The sequence below is a fragment of the Xyrauchen texanus genome, chromosome 42 (assembly GCF_025860055.1).
Source record: "Xyrauchen texanus isolate HMW12.3.18 chromosome 42, RBS_HiC_50CHRs, whole genome shotgun sequence".
NCBI classification, from domain to species: Eukaryota; Metazoa; Chordata; class Actinopteri; order Cypriniformes; family Catostomidae; genus Xyrauchen; species Xyrauchen texanus.
The window spans coordinates 34,147,514-34,167,595 of NC_068317.1; the positions used below are offsets into that span (position 1 = coordinate 34,147,514).

Consider the following 20,082-nt stretch of genomic DNA (forward strand, 5'->3'; position numbering starts at 1 on the left):
TTTCGTGATGTACTGGCTTCTGTCTTGTCAGTAATGCCTGTGCTCGTTTGCTTGTGTCATGCAGACATTTGTGATTGGTTAACGGTGATGTAACCTCACTGGCGACACTCTCTTGAATGTAAGATTGATAGATGGAGAGAGACAGAGATGGAATCTAGCAGCATTCTCATTGTAAGCATGGTTATTTTGGGCATGCTACATTGCTGTGCGTTAAATCGTGGGGAGGAGGTTACACACTGTATGTAATGCATGGTAATCTTTTTTGTTGGTTTTAATAGTTTGTAGAAGAGACTGGTAAGGTTTGGGGCACTGGTTGAGTTTGGTCTGGATACTAAAGTGATAAGCCACGAGATGTTTAATGATTTCACCATGGTCATGTTGTGCCAAAATGTTGTTTACTATGGTAAAGGTGCTTTTAATACCATCAAACATTTAACACATTAACACCACTATATGACATCACAATGCATGACCTCGAGCAGTTTACTGCTTTCATTATTTTGCTGTTGCTGCTGGGTTTTTTTGTTTGTTTTTTGGGAAATTTGACTGACGACTTATGACTTATTTTCAAACTAATAATTGCAATTAACAATTTATTTGTTGGATTTAGGGCTTGTCACGACTATAAAGATTAATCAAATTGATGTGTTCAGTGTATGCTGCCTCAAGCCATATAGACGGGGTGTAAGCCTAACTGTAGTCGGACGTAAACAATGTAGCAACTTTCAGCTTTAATATAGTATGTGTGGGGACAGGTGTTTGTATAGAAGCTATTTTACAGTGGCTTCAAACAAGACTCATTCAATCAGATTCTAAAGTTATAATCTGTCATCTGTTAAACAGTTTCATAAAACTGATTGGATGTTCACAACTCACCAGTTTCTCTCCATAACTTGTCACCAAGTTACACCACCTCCTTCAGCAAAGGAGGTTAAAAAATAGCATTGCATCAGCGGCTGGTTTTAGAACGTGCTGTCCAGCATGCACAGACATACAAGTGTTTACAGACACTTCTGACAGCAATTGAATGCCATGCGGTGACCAGATAGTTTTCCTCATTCTGCTAACCATTAATCAACCAACCTGTCTTCAGTAGTTTAGGGATGAGTGGATTTAGACAACTGTAACACATTTCTCTTCTGTGAAAAATCTTCTGTCTTCTCAGTTCTCTTCCAGAGGAGCAAAGCAGATCAAATGTTGAACAAAAATTCATCCAGCCCTCTCCAAACTCTTTACAACTCTCTAACAGCTCTGGAGGTGAAGCCAAAAGGTCACATGAGAACATCACAGACCCTATTTCTCCCCCTGAGCAACGCAAGAGTCTCTTCAAGCGAGAGGGACGGTCAAAAACTTTCGACTGGGCCGAGTTTCACCCAGGACAGGAAAATGAGAGTAACCGACCCTCAAGGAAGAGGGCAGATACTTCAGTCATTACCTCCACATCATCTCCCTCCTCCATCTCCTCAGCTGCTTCCTCTCCCATCTCTAGTTCCTCCTCTCATCTGACATCCTCCTCCATTACTATCAACAGCCATACTGACAAATTGCCACAACAAGATGAAGAAGAATTGGTGCAGAATACTATGTGCCAGGAACACCATCTTCAGACCACACCTACCTCGACTACGTCTGAACCCCCTTCAAAACTCCCCTATAAAGTGCCACAAGAACAGGTGAGAATAGATGGAGACCAACCCAGAGACATGCAGGTGGTCGATGGTCATCAAGTGGCCCGCAGAAACTCTGACGTCCAAGTAGAGATCGAGCAGAGGTGGCAACAGGTGGAGACCACGCCCCTCAGAGAGGAAAAGCAGGTGCCAATCACTGGTAGCTCCGCCCCTAACACCTCAAATGCACCTGTTGGAGAGAGGCTCCACCCACAAGAGCTTACCACCATACTGGAAAAGGAGGTTGGTAGCTTTGCTTATATGAACCAAGTGAAAGGACCTTAAAGGGATGGTTTACCTGAAAAACGCTAGCTTCAGTCACCGTTCACTATTATTGTATATTTTTTAAGTGTAAGAAAAGAAGTAAGGAATTAAGTCATATGTGTTTGGACCAATGTGGGGATGAGGAATTGACTTAATTTACATATCTGGATGAACTACCCCTTTAAAACCTCACTCCAAATGCTTGATTATAGATAGCCGACCTGCCAACCTTAAGTTACCAATGATATCAATCTTGTGTTTAAATTGTTCTTTGATATTAGGCAAGGCAAGGCAAGGCAAGTTTATTTATATAGCACATTTCATACACAATGGTAATTCAAAGTGCTTTACATAGAAGAGATTAAAATAAGATTAAAAAATTAAAAATAAGAATAATTGAAACAGTTTAGAATAAAATAAAATAAAATACAGTACAAACAGTCGGACACACAGTGGCACAGTGCTCATTCAGTAAATGCACAGCTAAACAGATGTGTTTTGAGTCTGGATTTGAATGTGACTACTGTAGGAGCACATCTGATCTCTTCTGGAAGCTGGTTCCAGCTGCGGCTGGCATAAAAGCTAAAAGCAGACTCTCCTTGCTTAGAGTGAACCCTTGGTATTTCTAGCTGATGTGATCCTAATGATCTGAGTGATCTGTTGGGTTTATATTCAGTGAGCATATCTGCAATATATTGAGGTCCTAGCCCATTGAGTGATTTATATACCAGTAATAATACTTTAAAATCAATCCTAAATGTAACTGGGAGCCAGTGTAAAGACCTGAGGACTGGTGTGATATGTTCATATTTTCTGGTTCTGCTCAGAATCCTGGCAGCAGCGTTCTGTATGAGCTGCAACTGTCTTATGGTCTTTTTGGGAAGGCCAGTGAGGAGTCCATTACAATAATCCACCCTGCTGGTGATGAAAGCATGCACAAGTTTCTCTAGGTCTTGACTGGAAACAAAGCATCTAATTCTTGCAATATTTTTCAGATGATAGTATGCTGATTTAGTTATTGCTTTGACATGACTACTGAAACTAAGGTCTGACTCTAGAGACACACCAAGATTCCTGACTTGATTTTTAGTTGTTTGACCCCTAGCGTCAAGGTATGCATTCACCTTGAGAACTTCATCTTTGTTTCCAAACACAATGACTTCAGTTTTGTCTTTGTTTAACTGAAGAAAGTTTTGGCACATCCAACTGTTAACTTCATCAATGCATTGGCACAGGGAGTCAATGGGGCTGTAATCGTTAGGTGATAGGGCTAAGTAGATCTGTGTGTCGTCTGCATAGCTGTGGTAAGCAATTCAGTTCTTTCTCATTATTTGGCTCATTGGGAGCATATACAGGTTGAACAGGAGTGGCGCAAGAATTGAGCCTTGAGGGACTCCGCATGTCATGGACGTCCACTCAGACTCATGGTCTCCTATACTCACAAAATAACCTCTCCCTTCTAAGTATGACCTGAACCATTTTAGGACCATCCCAGAAAGCCCCACCCAGTTTTCCAGCCTGTCAAGAAGTATGTTGTGATCGACAGTGTCAAATGCAGCACTGAGGTCGAGTAGTACCAGTACTGATAATTTGCCTGTATCAGTATTTAAGCGAATATCGTTTATTATCTTTATGAGCGCTGTCTCTGTGCTGTGATGCGATCGGAAACCAGATTGAAAATTGTCAAAGTATCCATTTGAGTTCAAGATTTTGTTCAGCTGATTGAAGACAACTTTTTCAATAATCTTGCCTATGAAAGGCAGATTTGAGATCGGTCTATAGTTGCTTAATATGGTCTTATCCAGATTGCTCTTTTTCAAGAGGGGCTTGACAACTGCAGTTTTCAGGGAGTTTGGAAAACTCCCAGAGAGAAGTGAAGAGTTTATCACTTCTAGGAGATCTGCTTCTAAACAGTTGAACACACTTTTGAAAAAAGATGTGGGAAGTTCATCAAGGGCGCAGGTTGATGTTTTAAGGTGCTGAATGGTTTCTTCCAACATTTTGCCATCAATTTCTTTAAAATCAGACATAGTAACTACTTTCTCAGGTTGTGGTTTGATTTGTCTGACCCCAGCACAACTCATGGATGTGCTGATCACCTTTCTGATATTATTGATTTTTATTCTGATATTAATTGACCAGTTCTGAAACATTTTCTTGTATTAATAACAATGTATTAATTTCCTCTGCTGTTGTTTCACAGTTGGGTCAGGCACAAAGGGAGCTGGCCAGACTCCAACAACAGAACAGTGTTCTACAGGAACAACTTCAGGATTTTCATGGGAGAGAGCTGAATGCCCGAGAAGGATACATACTACAGGTAAAAAATAAGGGGGGATGCATAATACTGAATTGGATTGGATTCTTAAACCTTGGTCAGAAAAGTTGGAAATCAAAGTCTTCTGTAGTTTTATGGCTCTTGCATTTTGATTTTTGTACTAATATATTTTTGAGTGTTAATGGAAATTTCAGCATGACTAACTGTTCTGCAGTGTCTTTCTTTCCCTGGGCTCTGACTGGATTTTGGTAAAAATGCTTGTAACATCAAATTCTCCAAAGATAAGAAATGTAAAAATCTGACAAGCTTTCGGCTGTGCTTTTTCTATTCCTTGTATTGATGCATGTCTTTTTGTTATCTTTGTCATCTTTCGTTTCTTTCATTACATCATTTTGCGTGGCGGTACCTTTGATTTGGTCATTATTTTATGTTCTTCAGTTCCTGTCTTACAACCTTGTCTTATGTTCACCCAAAAAATAACATTTTCATGATTTACTCACCATCATGGTGCTCCAAACCCATATGGCTTTCTTTCTTCTTTGGAACACAAAGAGACATTTTGAAAAATGTTGGTGCTGCTCTTTTGTTCATGCAATGAAAGTGAACGAGGACTAAGTCCGTTAGTCCCTGACATTCTGCCTAAAATGTCCTTATTTGTTCAACAAAAGAAAGAAATTCATACCGGTTTGGGACAATACTTGGGTAAGTACATGATAACAGAATTTTCATTTTGGCCAAACTAACCCTTTAATTTCCTTTTAATGTCCGCACAAAGGCATTGTGTTATTCAGCCAATCAACACAAGTTTGCATTTCATAGTTTCACAGCCTCTTTTGATCACTCATTGTTCCTTTTTAATTTTGTCGTTCACATTTTCCTTGCACTTCCATCATTTTGTTCATCTTTGATGTCACCTTCCAAAAGCACAGTGGAAAGTTTAAGTACATAACTGCAAAATTTAATCTCTCAACATTCCTGGATTCCCCAGCCACAGCCCAGAAGATGTTGAGCATCCTGTATGTGGCTGTAAAAGAGAAGATTTAATTTGACTAATTGCACATTCCTCTTAATATCTTAAAGAGTGACACAACCTCTGCAAAGCTTTCGTCTGATGCAGCTTCTACCTTGGTTCACCGAGCACCATTGAAGCGCTTCAACAAGCTGAACCAAGATCTAAAGACTGAGCTAGAGTCCCAGCGACGGAGGCAGGATAAGGCCCATCAAAAAGTTAACAGCTTAAGACGTAGCTATAGTGAAGCACAAGATATAATCGGCCACCATGAGTCTGAGATCGAAACCTTGGAGGAAAAGCTAACAGTCGCAATGGAGGAGATTGTTGCGAGCGAGCAGGCAGTGGCCCGAATGCGTAGTGAGCTGAAATTGGAACGAGTTCGCTGTCACGAGCGTGAGGAGGAATGGACTCGAAATGAGGGGACTTTGCGAACACAGTTACGAGAAAGTGAAGAACGTCTTCAGCAAGTAGAATCCAGTCTTCTGGAGAAGAGCCAGGAGTTGAGAAAGCTAGAACAACAGCAAGCTTTGCAGAAAGACCAGCACCGTGAGGTGCAAAGACTACAAGAGAGACTCACTGAGGCCACAGGACATCTGATTGCAATGGAAGAGGCTCAGAGTCTGAGAGAGGAACGAGAGAGGAAAGAGCAGCGATGCCTGGAGGAAAAACATGAGCGGGAGCGGCAGGGATTAACCCGGAGGTTGGCCGAGTCTGAAGAGAGGAGGCAAGAAATAGAGGAGCAGCTGCAAGAGATGCAGGAACAGGTGGAGGCGCTGCTGAGAGGGAGTGGTGGGCTGGAAAGTGTGCGACTCAGAGAGGATGTGCACCGTCTTCAAATGGAGTTGGAGGCACAGATTGATATGTCAGAAATGTTACGCGAGAACGTGAAGAGACTGGAGGAGGAACGGGACCAACTTGCGTGCCGCTGTCAGGAAATCCTTAATCAGATTGCTGAGGCTGACCAGGAGGTAGGGAAACATCAGGCACGTTTAATGACAGTGGAAACAGACTATCACTCTCTTGAGAGCTCATATGAGCATGTCTCAGAAGAAATTGCTAGGATAAGTCAGGTGCTACAAGAGAAGGAAGAGGATGTGAAGCAGACAAAGGAGATGTATGAGCAGCTAATAAGACAAAAAGAGCAGGATTTGAGTGAGGCCCTCATTAAGATGGGCGCCTTGGGTAGTAGTCTAGAAGAAACAGAACTTTACTTGCAGCAAAAAGAGGAACTTCTTTCTAAAATGGAGCATTACTATCCAGGGCTGGTAGAGTCCCGTAGAGCAGAACAGGAGTTGCAGGCAAAACTAGTGGTTGCAGAGGACAGGATTGCTGAGTTGGAAGAACACCTTAACGCCTTGCGACTCGGATATACTGATCTCAGGATGAGACGTTCCCGCTCCCAGGAAGACGTGCTAGATGGTTTGAAGGAGATACAACTGGATGTCTCATCATCCTCAAGTTCCTCCCAACTTTCACTTGCTAGAAGTAGCTCAGAGACAGAAATGTCCGTGGTAAAGAGGCAGAGGATTCGCTTTTCCAACATTCAGTGCCAATCATATCACCAGTCAGACAAGGTTCAGACAGAAAACACATCTTTGGATCTGACGCAAGATCTGAGCCTGGTAGAGATGCATGACATTATCCTGTCCCGAGATAGCAGTGTAGGCAGTGTAAGTTCATTCCAACAGTGCAAAGAACCAGAGAAGTTCATCTCCATCATACATGCTCTGGAAGCCAAGTTGTTGATCACTGAGGAGAAGCTCAGGCACCTCACAGAGAAGATTCAGGAACAACCTGATTGTTCAGAGTTGCAGGAACATATGAGCACCGGATCTACCATGGAGGACGGGACGACTAAAACCTGTGAGGAATTACCAATGGATGAACCCAATCAAGAATCCTTCAATACAGCTTTTGTTGAGCTAGACAGTCGAGTCTTAAGTGATAAATATGAGAAAGCCTTGGCATTGGTTGAGTCTTGCACAGTAAGAATTCAAGAAATTCTCAGCAGTCAGAATGACACCAGCACTGCTGAATCTCTCATTTGCACTCTTGCAGAAGTGGAGCAATGTCTGGTTTGTGCCACCATGCACCTGAGGCAAGGCAGCATGTCCTATGAGGAGTGTCAGACTTCTGAGGTAACAGATATGGGTTCGAAGACACTGAAGGAAAGTATAGAGCACTTTGCCAGAACGTTGTCTTTTGAGGCTGAAATTCTGGAGAGGATGGGCTTCTCCCTGCAGGAGGTGAACTCTGATATTATGTCAGCCCTCAACTCCATTCACAAGGATGCTGAAAACCTAAAGAAGAGCTGTGATGGTGGTCTCTCAATCGTTTACGCTGATATACTTACTAGGAAACTTATGCTGGAGACCATGATCTTGGCAGAAGTGAACAAGACAAGTGCTAATTCAGGTAAACTAGCAAATAGCCCTTTTTTGCAGGATGTCATTAAGAATGCCTGCATTAGTGCAGAGCTTGCGTATTCGCTTCAGAAACTAACAATGAATTTCCAGGACAAATTTGATGAGATTCAAAGGGACTTGTTCAAGGCAAATGAGGCATTGAAGCAAAGGGACATGGCTCTGAAAGATGCTGTTAGCACATCAAAGCATGCTCACATTGAAAGCATGACCGCAAGTAGTAGTAGTGAAGGATGTCTCACTGATGTCACCCATCCTGAACTTGCCCCCTATATGGAGCATATTGAGATGAAAGAGGCTCAGAGCTTAGCGGCAGAGCTTGTACACCGACACTTATCGGACAGTGCTGAATCTGAATCACATCTGCAAATGGGCTGGGATAATCTCATTACTGAGCTCAAGAAGCAAGCCAAAGCCCTCCGTAGTCTCTCCCGGGAGATTGAGAGGATATGTGAGGATGGAGAAACTAGGTCACTCTCTGCTCTTGCTGAAGCCATCCAGACAAGCTCATGGCACGGTGACTCTAGAATTCTAACATGCAGTTCAGTTTGCATGCGAGAAGCACTGATGCAGGCACAGGTTGCATATGTTGCTTGCAGGTTGAAAGCTGGTCACACAAGGGAACTGACTCTTTGCCAAGTCACCAGCCGTAACATGACTGCACTGGTTCAGGAACACACTGAGAAGGTTGCAGCCATCCAAAGGCACTACCAGAGCAGTTTAGAGAAAGAACATCTCAGCTTCATTGGGACTATCAGCTCCTTGCAGGAGGAGAACGACATGCTACGAGGAGAACTAACTTATAAGCTGAGGGAGCTGCAGGAGCAAAGGCAGGACCTGATCCAGTTGGAAGAGGCATTTGAAAAGGACAAAAAGGAGCTGAAGAGCAGGCATGCAGACGAGATGGGCAGGGCAGAGCAGGAGAAGATAGCTCGAGAGATGGACCTAATGGATCATGTTGCTACCAGCCAACGTCGGCTGGAGGCCCTCCTGCTGGAAATGGGAGACTCTGAGCTGAGGCACAAGAAGCATGTTGTAAAACTGGAGCAGGAATTTCAGGGCAAGCTCCAGCAATTGGAACACGCCAACAGAGAGGAGCTCCATAAGCTCCAAGAATGCTACAGTCAGACCATCTGCTCACTGGAAGAGAGGAGTAAGAAATTCGAGAAAAAAGATGAGGCTGGTGCCACGTTATACACAGAATGTCCTATGGAGGAGGGAGATGGATCTAGTCAGGTAGTGTGCAGGGATTCAGGGTCCCTGCTGAGAGTCCAGGAGCTGGAGATGCAGCTGAGCAGTATGAGAGAGGAGCTGGAACAGAAACCGCTGGAAGGAGATCTGACCAGCCTGAAGGAGAAGTACCAGCGAGACCTGGACAGCCTCAAGGTTTAACCTTACACCTTTACATTTAATGTCACACCTGTTCACCTCCATGATGGCTCTTTGTAGGATCCTCAGTAGTGCATTGCTGATAGTTTGGGTTGCCGTGGTTTTAGTTGATTTAAAACAAATTATAATCCCACCTATTGGTTTTGTATAATTGTTGAATTTGCCAGATTACAGCAGATATGTATTGGCTGTTTTATTTGATTTTGTGCATTCTGGATCATTCTTTACTGTTATGACCACTGCAATCCTGTAGCCTCATCACCACGATGCTTTCTCATTTCCCCGAACCCTACACTGTGGTATGTAAAGTCTTAATAGTAGTCTTTTGATTGCACAAAGTTTAGCTTTGTTTGCATCACTGTCTTCTGCATTGGTGTGAGTGTTTGAATGCATTAATTTGATGCTCTAGTTAACCCCTATCATTCACACTGCTTTTCCATCACCTCTTGTGCTGTCTGTCATCTCTCACACCTCATGAGCAAAGGTAGAAATGACAAACAGGGTTATTCACGTTTTTGCCTTTGGTGCCACCCAACCCTGTTCGCCATTTCTGCGGTCTCGGATATGTGCAAACATCAAAGTTAGCTAAAGTTAGCATGTACTGTATGTATAGAGAGGCTGGGTAGAAATATAGATTTTCTTATCAATTGTGTTCTTACTTTGATTATATTAATATATTATTAAAATCCCAATGATCAATATGTCAAAGTGTACCTTTTTTCAGTGGATTTGCGAACTTTGGCGAGTAAATAAACTGACATTTTACCCTCATGAGGCCATAATGTTTTAGTAATGCATGTGTCATTGACAATTGACACTGTAACTAAAATGTACGCCATTGGATCAAATCAAATTCGAATCGAATCAGGATCTTGTGAATCAATTCGAACTGAGAACTTCAAATCAGCATTTAATTGAATCAGGAAATCAGTGTCAATATCCAGCCCTAGTAATGCTATGCTTCTCCTGTTTGTTGAGTTTACATTTTTTGATGTGGATCGCAGGCGACATGCGAGCGTGGATTCGCCGCGATGGAGGAAACTCATCAGAAGGTCATCGAAGACATTCAGAGGCAGCACCAGCGAGAAATCCGGAAACTTCTAGAGGAGAAAGAAAGACTGCTAGAGGAGGAAACCAATGCTACTATCGCTGGTAATAAAAGCATAGCTGTATATGAGATCATACGATTAACACTTTATAATATCTTTTGTAAATATTTCATTAATGAGGAGTGCCCTTATCATTGCTTAATGTGTATTAAGAATAATTATCTAACGTCTGTGTGATATCTGCTGGAAGACGGTTTGATGAAATTATTGATTACTGGTATCACAATGATCTGTTTATGTGTGCAGCAATTGAAGCCATGAAAAACGCTCATCGAGAGGAACTGGAAAAATCGCAGCGGGCGCAAATGAGCGGTGTGAGCCCAGACATCCAGGAACTGCGTAGACAGTATGAGTGAGTGGATGGGTAGAAGATTACTACAACTGCACACATCACTCATGTTTCTTCTTTGAATTGTTTCTATGTGCAAGTGTCTAATTCTTTAAGTGTGTATATGTCCTATATGTAGAGAGGAGCTGCAGTCCATCTATCGTGAGCTGGAGGTTTTATCCGAGCAGTATTCCCAAAAGTGTTTAGAGAACGCACATTTGACTCAAGCGCTGGAGGCAGAGAGACAAGCGTTGGGGCAATGCCAGAGAGAGAACAACAAACTACACACACACAACCAGGTAAACCAGCGCACACACACACACACACACACAACATATACTATACTATATGGAGACGCCCCCTTTACTTTGTTCTGTAATCATAATCACTAAAGGCTTTTCCGATTTGAATTAAAACATTAAGACAACATTTAAGACATTAGGTTCCTACCATGACATAAACACAAACGTATGTATGTTTGTTTTAAAGGAACTAAACCATCGTTTGAATGAAGAAATCACTCGAATGCGCTCCTGCGCCAGTGGAGACAAAGCAGCTTACTCGCTGACTCAGGGCAAAGACATCTATGAACTGGAGGTACTGTACTTACAACACAATCTCAGGTATCTGAATTATCATAAAATCTGACACACAAACATGCTAACTGCGAAGGTTTGTTTGCTCCAGGTTTTGTTGCGTGTGAAGGAGTCAGAGATACAGTACCTCAAACAGGAAATAAACTCTCTAAAAGACGAGCTGCAGTCAGCATTTCGGGTAATTTATATACACACACTCTCTCTCACACACACATACACCAACAAACACACACACACACACACACACACACACACACACGCGCGCGCGCGCTCACACACACACACACTTTAATTCTATTTAGTGTTTACCAGACACTACCAGTCAAATGGACCCTTTTTACTTTATTACACATTCTTCATCTTCAGTATATTATTTTTTTTCCCTTTTTCTCCCAATTTGTAATGCCCAATTCCCAATGCGCTATAAGTCCTCGTGGTGGAGTAGTGACTCACCTCAATCCGTATGGTGAATGACGAATCTCAGCTGACTCCGCGTCTGAGATGTCAATCCACGCATCTTATCACGTGGCTTGTTGTGTGCGTTACCACGGAGACCTAGCGCGTGTGGGGGCTTCACGCGGCATCCACGCACCACTCACCACGTGCCCCACCGAGAGCGAGAACCACATTATAGCGACCACAAGGAGGTTACCCCATGTGACTCTACCCTCCCTAGCAACCGGTCAAATTTGGTTGCTTAGGAGACCTGAGTCACTCAGCATACCCTGGGATTCGAACTCGCGACTCCAGGTGTGATAGTCAGCGCCAATACTAACTGAGATACCCAGATCCCCTCTTCTGCACAGTATTTCGAAGAGGAACAATGTTTGTCTTGTAACTTGCTTCAACTCTGAAACAACTTTTCTTTTTTGTCCGAAATCCCCTCCAACAGACTCTTTTTCTTTATCCAATAAATTCCTGATGGATAAAATCAAGTCTTGCCCCATTTTTTTTCTTATTAATGTTTCATTTGAAAACTCGTCACATTCACACATATTTCGACACACTAAATAGGTTGTGATTTCTGTTTCATGTTGACTTTAGGAAGTCTGATCATGCTAGTGTGTTTTGATACCTGATATTGTGTGTGTGTGTGTGTGTGTGTGTGTGTGTGTGTGTGTGTGTGTGTGTGTGTGTGTGTGTGTGTGTGTGTGTGTGTGTGTGTGTGTGTGTGTGTTGTAGGATAAGAAGTATGCATCAGATAAATACAAAGACATTTACACGGAGCTGAGCATCGTGAAAGCTAAAGCTGATTGTGACATCATCAAGCTGAGAGAGAAACTACTGGCTGCTACAGAAGCACTCGGTGAATTAGACACTGAGGGAGGGGCCGTTACCGCTGGATACGGTGAGACATTTAAAGTCGGAATGAAATCAAAATGCCCCTTTTACTTTCTTGAGACATGTTCATTAGTGCCAGTTATATAAAAAAAAAAAAAAAAAAAGTGAGGTCCGATACTGCGCTTATGTACTCTGGTACTCATACTCATAAAAATGCAAAGATACCAAAAACCGAGACCATCTGACATACAAATGTCATCACGTAAACATTCAGCCCACAAATTAAAATCACCTGCCCTAGTGAGATTATTGAACTGCAAAAGCTGTGATTTAATGAGATAAATATATATTTTGAATGTAATTCAAACGTGTGGAGCTGACGCCGGCTGCTCATATTTTGTTGAGTGTTTCGCCCGTGATGGAGCGTTAGTGGAGCAGTCTTGGAGCGAGAGAAAACAATGACGCTCTGATTCTTTAAAACCCGCTTCGGAGCGAGGCACTGTAACCCATGTCGCTCTGCTCCTCGCTCCAGGCAAAATCATGCCGCTCCTCGCTCCAGGCAAAATCATGCCGCTCCTCGCTCCATGCAAAATCATGCCGCTCCGCTCCTCGCTCCAGGCAAAATCATGCCACACGCTCCTCGCTCCAGGCAAAATCATGCCGCTCCGCTGCTCGCTCCAGGCAAAATCATGCCGCTCCGCTGCTCGCTCCAGGCAAAATCATGCCGCTCCGCTGCTCGCTCCAGGCAAAATCATGCCGCTCCGCTGCTCGCTCCAGGCAAAATCATGCCGCTCCGCTGCCCGCTCCAGATCAAAATCATGCCGCTCCGCTCCTCGCTCCAGGCAAAATCATGCCGCTCCGCTCCTCGCTCCAGGCAAAATCATGCCGGTCCTCGCTTCAGGCAAAATCATGCTGGTCCTCCCTCCAGGCAAAATCATGCTGGTCCTCCCTCCAGGCAAAATCATGCCGCTCCGCTGCTCGCTCCAGGAAAAATCATGCCGCTCCGCTGCTCGCTCCAGGCAAAATCATGCCGCTCTGCTCCTCGCTCCAGATCAAAATCATGCCACTCCGCTCCTCGCTCCAGGCAAAATCATGCCGCTCCACTCACATACTCTGCTTACTAACCCTTTCTATGTGAATTAATTGAAACAACTTTACAGCAGAAATAATACACAAGTTTTAACAGAAGAATTTATACAAATTGGCCCCATTGACTTCCATTGGATGTGCCTCACTGTAACCTCTTTTTTTAAAGAAAAGGAGGAACGAGTTTTAAATAATTTTTTGGTGGAAATCGACATTATGCCACAAATGCTATCGACTGAGGTTAACTTGTATTGAACCCGGAATATTCCTTTAATGTGATTAGGCATTTGTGCAAAATGATATTGCATGGTTCATTACAGTTCTAAGGTGAAATGTCCACTGAGTGGTGCTAAAAGAAAGTTACATTTCCTCTTAAACAGACAAGGTTTTTAAGGTTTATGCTCTATCAACCTGAATACCAACCTCCCTACCCTAAACCCTAAACCTTGAACCTAACCGATTGCATCAGAAAAGCATATGTGAGATGAAAAAGTAACCACGTCATTTTGTGATTCTTCTATGACACTTTCAGCTCACGTGTCGACTCGCGTGCTCTTCGGGACCCGTACCCGGTCCTTTACATGACAAGTGCAACGGTCTATCAATTGAACCACCGCACTCGCACTCGAACAAGCTTGTAAATGTAGTTGGTTATGCAATGTAAACGTTAATGTAAGACATGCACTATAGTAGAAGTGTTTAGATGTCATAAGATAGCATTGTGTGTGGAACAGGCCGAAAAGTAAATGTTTATGAACTGATAATCTGCCATTGTAATTATGCTTTGTGTGAAAGGGAATAAAAGTCGTTGTTATAGGAAACCGTTAGAGCTGAAGTGTATTTGTGTTTGTTGCAGACATCATGAAGTCGAAGAGTAACCCAGATTTCCTGAAAAAAGAAAAGTCCAGACAGTTACGCGGGGTCAGGTCAAAGGTGAGAATTGAGAGAGTGTGTCTATATGCGTCATGCATACTTGGTCATTTTCAACTGTTGAGTGTTGATTTATGTGCAGAGTTACATTGGTTGTGTATGTTTATGTGCTGTGGTGTGGTGTGTATAGAAACTGTACACTTGTGTTTGCGTGTATTTGTCCTCACATGTATATATGTTACCCTGTCAGGCAGAGTGAGGGGTTGGTTGGGGGTAGCTGACCGCTGTGACCCCGTCTGGTTCAACAGGTGAAGCAGGTATATAGAGAGATTGAATCCTGCATGAGGCCTCACTGTTTGAAACTCACCTGCAACTTAACCTGGTTCCTCAGGTCGACACATAATAAGCACCGATGGCTTTGACATGAACGTTATGTGTTCTTACTGTTTTCATGTTGATTGCATCCCCTTCATGTGACATGTGTGTGATTCGTTGTCTTTCTTTAGCCCTATTCTGACAACATTTGTTCTCAGGGTGACGTCTGCAAAGGAATAAACCTCATGCAATTGAACAGCAATTAAAGGGATCGTTCACTCAAAAGTGAAAATTCTGCCATCATTTACTCACCCTCATGTTGTTCCAAACCCGTACGACTTACTTTCTTCTGTAGAACACAAAAAGAGATTTGTAGGCAGAATGTCAGCCTCAGTCCCCATTCACTTTCATTGCCTGGAAAAGAGCAGCATCAACATTCTTCAGAAATGTCTCCTCTTGTGTTACACAGAGGAAAGGAAGTCACTTAGCTGTGGCCAAAAACAAATCTTTAAAATGCTTTTTAGGCCAATCCGTCTTTGTAAGATGTTGATTCAGATGGGAAGTGATTGCCTCACTGCTCGGTTAGATCATTTGATTAGTAAATAATTTGGACTGGAATGAAAACACTGATATTTCCACTTCCGACTGAAAATAAATGCAGACTAGAACCTGCGAATGCTGGAATGAACTTGAGTCCCCATTCAAATCAATACTGTCTGGATATGTGTTTGTGTTTGTGGCTTTTTATGTTTCTTATGAGTTAAATGTCCCTTTAAGCACCGTGATATACAGGAACCACACTTTAAGTATTTTAATGAATCCTCCCATGTTCATATTACTCCTACATTATGCAACCAAGGGAAGGTAAATGTACTTTACTTACTTTAACCATTTGCATTGGGACAACACATATTATTAGTTTGGTTTAATGAAACTGGGCAGAGGATTTCTAGTGCCAATTCAATGCAAGTTAAGCTCAATCGACAGCATTTGTGGCATGATGTTGATCACCACAAACATTCATTTCGTCCCTCCATTACTCTGGGTTACAGGTTTTGTTGACATTGCATCGTCATGGCAATTAACATGTAAAATTGGCTATAACAGCAAGTGATTTTTTTTCACAAATGAATGTTTCATGTTAACACATTGTTTGTGTCATGTGGATATACTTTTGAAGCAGTGAGTATTTTATCATTTATTTCATAAATTGGCCCCCATTCACTTCTGTTGTATATGTGCCTCATTATAACAGATTTTTGCTTCTTTTTTTTTTTTTGTTATTATTATTTTTTTTTTTATGATGTATTTTTTTTTTAATTAAGGTCCAAATTAATATTTTTAAAATTTATTTTTTTTTAAATGAGGGACAATATCCAAATAAAAATGATAAAAATGGTTGGGCAACACTGCTCTATGTAAATGTGGCTCAGAATAATTAAGGAACAACTGAGTATTTGAGTAACTGAGACTTCTATTTAACTTGTTACAATTTAACTGAAGTGAATTAAGGTAACGAGTTGAACATTTGTTTGTTTGAAATAGTCTTTTGGAGTAAAACTCCCAAATATCCCTTTAAGCAATGTGCATGCTTTCACAGCTGAATGTTGTGAACCTGTACAGATCTGACCTTTTGAAAAAAGTTATTTGGGGAATCAAAAATTGTTCTTCTTTGGCATTGCTGTGAAAACTCCTTTTTTTTTTTTTTTTTTTACCTTTTTTATTTTCTGTTTTTTTTTTTTTTTTTTGGTTTAGTTTTTTGTTGTTGTTTCATGTTCTCTATCTCTCTCTTCTTCTCTGTTTCAGAGTTTGAAAGAGGGATTGACAGTCCAGGAGCGAATGAAATTGTTCGAATCGAAAGACTCCAGGAAGATATAACGTGTCTCCTGTGCATCTTCCTTGCTTTCATTTCTTCCTTGCTTTCATATCTGTCTGTCTGTCTGTCTGTCTGTCTGTCTGTCTCTGTTTCTCAGATAGATATATAGATAGGTAAAGAGAGACAGAGATAGATCTATCTATCTATCTATCTGTCTATCTATCTATCTATCTATCTATCTATCTATCTATCTATCTATCTATCTATCTATCTATCTATCTATCTATCTATCTATCTATCTATCTATCTATCTATCTATCTATCTATCATCAGAGACAGACAGACAGACAGATGGATTCTCTGTATCTGTCTGTCTTTATTTCTTTCCCATTTATATTCTAAATTTATGAATTTCTTGATTAAGATCTTGCTTAGACAAAAGTCTCTTCTTTTTGTGTTTTACAGGTGTTTTGTGTGAATTAAGGGGTTGCAATGTTTCAATATTTTCACAGACCATCATTTTCTGCCAACCTTCAACTCTAATGAACCTCATTTTGTTATGTTTTCTCTGAATATTATGAGCAAGTTAATGCTTCTCACCACCAGTATACATTGACACTTAAAACACTCAGTATTTATCGCTGCTTCTAAAGAATGCTAAATGTGGATGTGAGTTTTTCTTGGAAAACTGATTGCTGTTCTGGTCTATATTGGTGATATTTGCATGATTTTTGAGAGATAATTGTCAAAAGAGTGATGTAATTTTGCCAATGATATTGTAAATATGAGTAAAGTTGTGTGTGCGCACAAGTGATGATGCTTTTCAGACTTTATAGTACTTTAATAAGAAATGATTTAGTTTATATAAGCTGGGTAATTTGAGCATTTTGTAGTGTGTATATTTGACTGTCAAGAGTTTTTGGGTGATTTGTAAAATGTGCCGAAATCATTTACTTGAGGGGAATCAAATTGCTGTTTTAATTGCTTTTGTTTTGCTTCCATGTACTAAATCTAGATCAACCAAACTTGATATCTACTGTCAGTCTTGCGGCATAAAACCTTTGTTTGGCTACTGATATTGAGCTTAGTTTTGTCCTGTAATTACATATGAACAGAGGAACTTTTATACTGTGGAATAGTTTTGTTATTCCAGCATTTGTGTTTTGAGTTTGTTTAATACTGACCTTTGCATGAATATGAAGCACTTTGATAAAGTCACAATAATATATTTACGTGCTCTGATTTTGACACATGTGATTCCATATTCCTTCTGTTCCAGAATTCCGAACGTATTGAACACAACAGAGAAAACTAACTGTATAATATTCAATACTTGCTTTGTAAATACAGTATTTGATTTTAGAGAAAATGTCTTTATTCTGTTCTCTCGGTCTACTAAAGAAAATTCTTTATATCCATCTATATACAGTATGTCTACATTAAATTGCCAATCAATATGAATATTTTAATTTTCATGTGTGAATGTGATCTGTAATTAAAATGTTTTTGTTTTTTAACCAATTCTGCTTGATAAAAGGTAGCTGTTCTTTAAAAAATGTAAAATGTCAGCCTGTGGTCAGATCAATCGTATAAGTTTTCGTTCTTTAAAAAGAAGAAAAAATGAATAAAATATTCCGGGGTTATCTCAGGTTGTGAAAGCAAACAAAAATGTGTGGACAAACATGTATGCTAAAAACATCATATTTATCTGTGCCACACAATTTGTGTGCAAACCTATTACCCCCCCTATTAAAAATGGAACATTCCATAAAATTGACCTCCAGGAAGTGACATCATATTTACATCATGGTGGGAAGACAGGTTGGTAAATATCCTATTCCATTTTCTCCATTTCTACACATTGACAGCATTCCCTAACCTCAGCCACTCAACTGTTACCAAAGGTATTGTAGGAAAAATGATCAATTAAATATTTGGTTTTAATTCATGGGAAACAGAAGTTTTTCAATAACTAGAGACCAACATGTGTTCCCAAACTAGCTAGCACTATATATTATTTGTCCTTTTAGAAATATCATTACATTGTTCTGTTCATGCAATATTCATAGCTCACAAAATCACACAAATCTGTGTTTTAAACTGTATTCATGTAGGCTACAACATTTTGATAGCAGGGATGCAAGCCAAGCTTGGATAAAATAATTTTTAAACATAATTTTGAATTTCAAGCTGTATTTTTATTTACATCCCTTACATTGTCTGTTAGATATGGAATACTTGCAAACTGCATACAATGAATAATAAACGGTATACTATTTTCACATTTGGCTGTGCCAAATTTAGGTGGAGATCCAAAATATATCCAGAGTTTAAGAGGTTAAAATAGGTTGTGAAACAGTATGCAGCCCCACCCTTAGCTACGCCACTGCAACAACAACAAAACAATTTTTATGGCACTTTTCCTCTGCACGTTACGGTTCGACTCGACTCGGTTTGCTTTACTTTTCTGAGCTTGCATTTCCACTGCAGTTTAGTGCCGCCTCCACGTGGGTGGGATTATAGGCTGATCGTCAGAGTTGCGTCGCCCCATCCAGCTCTCGTTGGATCCTCTCCTCGGCTACTATCGAGAGGAACGTCTACACCTCGTTTATTGACCACGGTGTGGTTTTGCGCACAGCCATTTCTTTTTATATTTAGAAAGTTGCGTGAACAAATTATACTGCCATGTTGCTAACTTTAAAACTAGCGGGTTGATGTCCTGTGTCGCAAATCCAGTGACGCTGTTAGTGACGATTCTGTTGTGTTCTCTCAAGTGGGGTTACTAATGCATTGAGTTAGTGTTCAGTGATGCTTAGAGTTTGATTGTGCTGAATCATTTGGTTATGCCTGATGAATCGATGTGTTGATTTACTTGGGTCTGGACAGACAGTTGTGATGAAGTAAAAGTGAAGATAAGTTGATGCTACTCTCTGTGTCAGTGTGATCATTATCAAACATAACAGATTCTCTCTGACCAAACAGTGATCTGCAGGGTTTTGACGTCACATTTAGTATCGGCTCGGCTTGCTTGGAACCTCGACCGAGGTGGTACTAAAAAAAGTATCCGGTACCAAGTACTATCCACAGTGGAAAACCCCCAAAAAGCGAGTAGAGCCGATTCAAGTTATACCATGCCATGCATAGCTTTAGAGGCTATGTTCGGAATGGAATACCATGGAGTGGTGGTGGCGTAGTAGGCTAAAGCACAGGGCTGTTAATCAGAAGGTCGCTGGTTCGAACCCCATGGCCACCACCATTGTGTCCTAGAGCAAGGCACTTAACTCCAGGTTGCTCCGGGGGGATTGTCCCTGTAATAAGTGCACTGTAAGTCGCTTTGGATAAAAGCGTCTGCCAAATGCATAAATGTAAATGAATACTAGCATACTGCATGCATACTACATAGGATAAAATGTACACTTTATAAATGTTTTTATTGAAATAGTAAGAGATACGTGACAATTAACATATCAGAAGCTATGTTCTGAAGGGCATACTAGCATACTACTTCATCCTACTTGGTGTATAGTGTGTAATGTTTGTATTTAAATACTGCCCAGATTGCACACACAGGGGCGGACTGGTCATCGGGTGCACCAGCCGTTTTCCTGGTGGGTCATTGTGTAATTTGGGCCGGCCTGCTGCTGTGCA

General features: G+C 41.1%; 1 protein-coding gene across 7 annotated transcripts in view; it reads left to right on the plus strand.

The window, feature by feature from the left end:
• LOC127635245 (myosin phosphatase Rho-interacting protein-like) overlaps positions 1-18,149 on the plus strand; it is a 58,960-nt gene extending 40,811 nt beyond the window's left edge. For 5 of the 7 annotated variants that reach the window (XM_052115143.1, XM_052115147.1, XM_052115144.1 and 2 more), the window contains 10 exons: positions 1,166-1,910; positions 4,135-4,251; positions 10,038-10,185; positions 10,389-10,494; positions 10,610-10,769; positions 10,960-11,067; positions 11,158-11,244; positions 12,249-12,414; positions 14,290-14,366; positions 16,425-18,148. In XM_052115143.1, the coding sequence (XP_051971103.1) occupies positions 1,166-1,910; positions 4,135-4,251; positions 10,038-10,185; positions 10,389-10,494; positions 10,610-10,769; positions 10,960-11,067; positions 11,158-11,244; positions 12,249-12,414; positions 14,290-14,366; positions 16,425-16,496 (1,786 nt within the window). In that variant the 3' untranslated portion in view covers positions 16,497-18,148. Of the gene's footprint in view, positions 1-1,165; positions 1,911-4,134; positions 4,252-10,037; positions 10,186-10,388; positions 10,495-10,609; positions 10,770-10,959; positions 11,068-11,157; positions 11,245-12,248; positions 12,415-14,289; positions 14,367-16,424 lie in introns of all 7 variants that reach the window. The other 2 variants (XM_052115141.1, XM_052115145.1) reach the window with 2 other exon arrangements.
• The last annotated feature ends 1,933 nt before the right edge of the window (positions 18,150-20,082 follow it).